The sequence below is a fragment of the Echinops telfairi genome, unplaced genomic scaffold (genome assembly GCF_000313985.2).
Source record: "Echinops telfairi isolate 266 unplaced genomic scaffold, ASM31398v2 ScPeMD7_23;HRSCAF=83, whole genome shotgun sequence".
Lineage (NCBI taxonomy): Eukaryota > Metazoa > Chordata > Mammalia > Afrosoricida > Tenrecidae > Echinops > Echinops telfairi.
The window spans coordinates 37,298,731-37,305,143 of NW_022103920.1; the positions used below are offsets into that span (position 1 = coordinate 37,298,731).

The window sequence follows — 6,413 nt, forward strand, 5'->3', positions numbered from 1 at the left end:
GAGTGAGTGAGTGAGTGAGTGAGTAAGAGAGTGAGTAAGTGAGTGAGAGAGCGAGTGAGTGTGCTGGTGTGCTTCTTCCATGTGCGCTTTGTGAACTTTTCTTTTCCTCAAAAAGCAGACATTAATTGAGAATATTCTAAGATATGAACGGTCTTGATGGAGTTAAGAAATAAAACATTCAAGCAATGTACCAACGTCTTTCCAAGCCGTCACAAGTTGCTATAAAGCTTAAAACTGAAACTAAAATTTGACACTTATTGAAACTCTTTCATTCTAAATTCTTTGAGTAATTACATTTAATTAGCCCCAGTTTTAGTTTTAAAATATTACCTGTGATGACTGACAGATGTTTTAATGTAACATACTTCATATCCATTTTGGAGTGAATTGGAGTATAAATTATAGATTGATAGTCAATTTGAGCAGTTATTGAAAGTAGTCCTCTAATTAAGAGGAAGGAGTAGGTGGATGAGATATAATTTGCCTTTGATTCTAAAGAGGAGAATATTATTACAGTATTTACAGATGTATTGCATGTCCTAGGAAATTGTCAAGGAGACAGAATGCCACTGGGTGGCTTTCAGACTTTTGAGCCTGGCAAAGAGCAGATGGTCATTAAGTCTTTAATGAATAAACGCAAGCACCCCACTTGGTATCAGAAGCCCCACTCCTCACAGTCTTGGTTGTAATTTGTATGTTTGTTTTAGGGTTCTTTTCTTGGGTGGGTCTGCTCAGTTGTGCTACGTAAGCATTTGGCTGCATTACTAAGGTGTACTGTATTAGTCTGGGTACTTTGGAGAAACAAATCCACAGCAACTCATGTATAAGAGAGAGTTTTATGGAAAGAAAATGTGCATCAGGAAAACATCCCAACCCAATGCTGCCCAAGCCCACAAGTCCAACATTAACCCATTAACCCAACACCAGTCCACAAAGTCCTCCACCTCACAAAACAGAGGCAACCCTAACAGAGAGAGTCAAAATGCCCCTGTGGGTTTCCGAGACTGTAAATCTTTACCGGAGTAGAAAGCCTCATCTTTCTCATACAGAGCAGCTAATGGTTTAGATCTACTGACCTTGAGTTTAGCATACCAAGGTGTGACCCACTATGCACCCAGGGTCCGTAACATGGAGAATAGAGCTGAGAATGAAGTGATGTGACCATATAGCTCTTCTGAGAGTCCAAAGAGCGCTGTGGTTTCCTGTGAGCCCCGGGGATCACAGTGCCGCACAGTGATGATGAGTGGCATATGCCACCCGGACGGACCATTAGCCTCCGAGTGGCTGTTCCATAACGAAAGAGCCAATTAATTTTCTCTGGGGAGTTGGTTAGTTCATATGTGGGACTGTTATTATCCAGTATAATGTGCTGTCACTGATCAAGCCAGAGTATTATTTGAGATACTTGGTTTTGAGGACAGTGCCTTGGCAATGCTAAAATCAAGAGATGTCATCATTTGTAAAATAAATATTTCCCCCTTCACGCTACTACGAAAAACAAAACAAATAAACAGCATAATTCATGAAAAGATGAGATGTGTTTCGCCTTCATGTTCCATAAGAATGTTTTAGTAGCATGCTGATTGAAATTGTTAATGGTACCTTCAGTTCATTTCAGTAATTTAGAGCAAAATATAAAAGTAATCCAAAAGCAATCAAAGAGCTCTGATAGTGGACAAGGAAAGGTTTATAAGGTAGTTAACTCATCAGGCCACTGAGTTTCATGTGACTTTATTGCAACTGTACTGTATAAAATAAATTCACTTTAGCAGAGTCTCTTGTTTTTAACTAATTAAGTGTTCAGTACATCACACAATTCAACTTTGTGTGAATTTAAAATTGTTTAAAATATAATATTTGTTTTCATGCTTGCAAATATAATTCCATGACAAGAATTTACGTGTACCATGTATTTTCAACTTGTGTTTGGCAGGATGGAGGCTTGCTGCTGAACAACCCTTCAGCCTTAGCAATGCATGAGTGCAAATGTCTTTGGCCGGACGTCCCATTAGAGTGCATAGTGTCCTTGGGCACCGGACGCTATGAGAGTGACGTGAAAAACACGACGATGCACACAAGCTTGAAAACCAAACTTGCGCATGTCATCAACAGTGCAACAGACACAGAAGGTTCGTCTGCATGTTTGATTCCCGAAAGCCCTTCGGTTGCTAGAGTCACTCCTGGGCACAGGCGCTGCTCCTCACTTCAAAAGAGCGCATGCCATGTGTGTTCTGGGATTGAGGAAACTCGCAGGGGCATGTCTTTCCTTGTTTTCCTGGATCTCTCCCATTTCTTGTCAAAGAAAGCCAGACCAGACGCTGCTCTCCCCCTGGGCGCCGGTGCTGCCGGTGCCTCCGTACAGCTGGCCCAGAGTGGGAAGGAGGAGCCAGCAGAGTGGCGTGGGGACTCTTCAGACAGACACAGGGAAGCCCAAGGGAAGGAGTCATGTTGGTTTGGACACACACGTGGTATCAGAGACTTGGCGCGCTTATGAAAAGAGATTAGTCAGCTGGAAGCAAGCTGAAATCAATCTTTCCTTCCACTTTGCTCCCCTATAGTCTCGTCTCCATGCAAAGGCGAAAGAACTTGTTAAAGTGTAAATTAGACCATGCCCATCCCCTTCTCCAAGCTATGTATGTTTGCCATCAACCTTTGAAGAAAATCCCAAACCCTCATGGACAGCGTCTAGCCATGCTTTCATTCTTGCCGCTCCTCAAACTTCCTAAGCACTCATCTATTACCAGGCCTCTGCAGTGCTGTGCCCTTCACCTGTAAGGCCCGCCTCCAGTCCATGGTGGATTCTACTCCCTTACTTCTTCCTGGTTAATGTCACCTCTTCACTGTAAAGGAACAACCGCTTCTTAACCCAGGAGTGATAGTACATTGCGTTGTTTATGAGGTGTGGTGAAAGGCATGACAGTGATAGCCCAGAGGATGAGGGTCGGAATGCCCACTGCCCTGGCCTCCCTGATGACTCCTAGTGACCCCATAGGACAAGGTTCAACTGTCCCATGCGTTTCCAAGACTGAAACTCTTTATGGGAGTAGACAGCCCTATCTCCAGCTCTTGGAGTGCCTGGTGGTTTCGAACTGTTGACCTTGCAATTACCATCCCTAGATATGACCACTATATCACCAGTGAGGGTAGGTTTTAGAAGTATATTATTTTATTTGAAGGGAGATTGTGATAAGTTAAACATACATATTATATTTTTTATAAGAGCTTATAAATAAAAGGGGTCAGAGCAATAGCACTAATAAGCCAATAATGGAGATAAAATGGATAAATGTTCAAATAGTTTTTCAAAAACCAAAGGAAGGCAGAAATAAGAAACCACTCTTCCACATCCTGACTAGAGGGGGAGAGAAAGAAACGCTTTTGTAGTCACACAGCATTAGACAATAGTCGGGTCTCCGAGTTCATGTACTTTTGCTGATTTTGTTTTAACTTTGTCAAACACAACAGAGACATGGTTTAGTTTATTCATTTTACTTTAGTCAAAATCTCCCCTGGCTGCTGCTTTCTGCAAATGAAGTGGTCAAACTCCTTAAAAAACATTAACTGCTGGTGCTTAAAATATCTAAGAAATAGTTACTCTGAATTGGCCTGCACCAATTAAAAGAATTGAATTTAAAGAATATGAGTTTAAAAACTTTGACTGCCAGAAAACTACCAGTATAGATGGCTTTACTGGTGAATTATATCAAATACGTAGGAAAATAGTATGACTTCTACACATACACTTCCAGAAAACACTACTTCTATAAGGCCAGCTTATTATAAGACTCGGAAGATGACTATGATTCCATCATTAATATACTTGCAGAAATATTAATAAATTAAATATAGCAGCCAATAAAAATGACAGTACAGCATGACTAAGGAGGACTCGTCTACCATTAGGGGATTGGTTTAACATTTAGAAATAAACACCAAAGAGCATCTACAGAACCAGCCTGAGTTAACATCATGAATGATTTCCACCTAGAATAGAAAGAGAGTAATGTATCTGCTCTCACCACTTCAAACAAAATTGTGCTGAAAGTCTTTTCATGCAGAAAAGCAGTAAAAGTAAATTAAAGACATATCAATTAGAAAGGAAGAAGAACTTTACTTATAGACAAAAATGTAACTTTATGTAGGCAACCCTAAGGAATTTAAAATTTTTAAATAAAGCTACTTAAAAAGTTTAGCAAGGTTGATGAATGCAAAGTCAACAAACAAAAATCTATTGTATTTGACTCACGGATTCACTTTGAGTCAGAACACTCTGACAGCAACTCACATGTATACTAGCAAATTATATACTCAAAGTGATGACTTTTTTAAATGTGTCAATTTCAATAGAAAAGAAAGCAGAAAGTATTAAAAACTAGAACAAATATGCATTGGATCAAAAACAATCAGTGGCAAGATGTCACATTTTAACCTAACGACAGACTGCAGTGATCCACCGTACAGTGCAACTCTGTCTGATAACATGGCAATTCCCATTCCTGGTCCACAGTCATAGGGTTCAGCAGAGGCTTAATCCACATGGGGGAACCTGCAAATGAATTCTGAGCTTTCTCTATCATCCAAATCCAGGATAGATAAAATCTATAGAGGCAGCAACTGGATTAATAGTTTCCTAGGGGGCATGACAGGGGAAGTTGGTGGTAGTGGGGAACTGAAAATGAGAACAAACGAGAAGAACTGTCCTGAAGCTTATTATGATGACTACAAGCCTCTTTTGAATATAATTGAACTATTGAAATGTATGATGTGTGAATTAAATCTGTTAAAAAATGTAAATTTCATCTAAATAAAATTGATTCTTTGCACACACACACACACACACACACACACACACACACACCAATTAAAAGCAATGTAAGAAAAGTTGAGCCACATCAGTCGTACACAGAGTATGATCAAACCACGGAGGGCAGAGTCCAGATGCAAACATCCTGATGGAGCAAAATGATGTGAAATGGTTTCTAGTGATATTCCTTATGATGGATTCCTTACTCATTACTGTTTACTCGTTTGAGTGGTGAAATAATCATGGCTTTGTAACCTCCATAAAGATAAAAATTAACGTATCAATACTGAATAACTCGATTTTCTTATCTTCCCACCCCCTCTTTTTGTGTTAACAGAAGTCCATATAATGCTTGATGGTCTTTTACCTTCTGACACTTACTTTCGGTTCAACCCTGTCATGTGTGAAAACATACCTCTAGATGAAAGTCGGAACGAAAAGCTGGATCAGCTGCAGTTGGAGGGCTTGAAGTACATAGAAAGAAATGAAGAAAAAATGAGAAAAGCTGCAAAAATATTAAGTCGAGAAAAAACAACTCTACAGAAAATTAACGATTGGATAAAACTGAAATCTGACATGTATGAAGGTCTTCCATTCTTTTCAAAATTGTGACAAGTTTATGCCTGTGCTTTCAAAAATGAAAACGTGCTCAGTAAGAAACTGTGGGATTCGGCATGAGTTAACTCTGAGATACTTATGAATCGTGGGGAATCCCTGGACCAGCTTCCACAGTAGGGTATGTGGTTACAGCATTCATATGGGAATTAGATTGTCATGATATTAATTATTACCTTAGCTTTAGGAATATTACTATTGTTTTTTGTTTGTTTTAGAAATATTACTGTTGTGCGACTAGGGTTTAGTGGATATTGGTGTTCTATTGTTTAATGTTTGAAAATTTCTTAATATATTGTGCTAAACTGTAAAATGAAAATTTATCATATTATATTTTACCATAATCATGTTAAATTCATTTGATCATTGATTTCTTTTCTTGTGGAAAAAATATCTTCTTAAATGGACATTACTGGTGGTTCACTAGCGACATTTTGCAGTTCATGTGCTGCTACCTACTCCCCTCATCTACAAAGATATAGAAAAATGGAATTTCCTACCAGAGCAGTTTGACATTTGGAATATGAAAGAACCAGATACCGTTTTCTATTCAAAATTTGCTCTTGTCAACTTACTTGGTTTAAACACAAAAAGTGACGTTGCAGTTCAAACACTTCTCCGGGACTTTCAAGATTATGTTGCATGTTAACTCTCCTAGCTCTGCCTACTCACTCACTGCTACAAAACTGTTTGCACAAGCCAAGGAAATCTTCATTATGTACAACGTTAACAGAAGTAAAATATTGAAGCAATCTTGTTAAAAGTCTCATGTCTTTTTTAATTCATTGTTCATACTGTACCTCCCCATTTCGTGCAGCCTTTGTATATACCTACCAGCAGTATGGCTTAAAAAAAAAGTTAAGTTTAATCTTTCCTTAATTGGTTTTCCCTTTTTCTTCTTTCCTTACAACATGTGTGTCAGTTTCCCACACTGTGGTGGCTTGTGTGTTGCTTTTATCCTGGAGCCTATGTCCCAAGTATTTCAAATGCCAGC

General features: G+C 38.9%; 1 protein-coding gene across 5 annotated transcripts in view; it reads left to right on the top strand.

Annotated features, from left to right (window-relative positions):
- The window catches only part of PNPLA8 (patatin like phospholipase domain containing 8), a 45,839-nt gene extending 39,663 nt beyond the window's left edge, over nt 1-6,176 (top strand). For all 5 annotated transcript variants that reach the window (XM_045288631.1, XM_045288633.1, XM_004702585.2 and 2 more), the window contains 2 exons: nt 1,934-2,129; nt 5,142-6,176. In XM_045288631.1, coding sequence (XP_045144566.1) covers nt 1,934-2,129; nt 5,142-5,416 — 471 coding nt within the window. In that variant the 3' untranslated portion in view covers nt 5,417-6,176. The remainder of the gene's footprint in view (nt 1-1,933; nt 2,130-5,141) is intronic.
- The last annotated feature ends 237 nt before the right edge of the window (nt 6,177-6,413 follow it).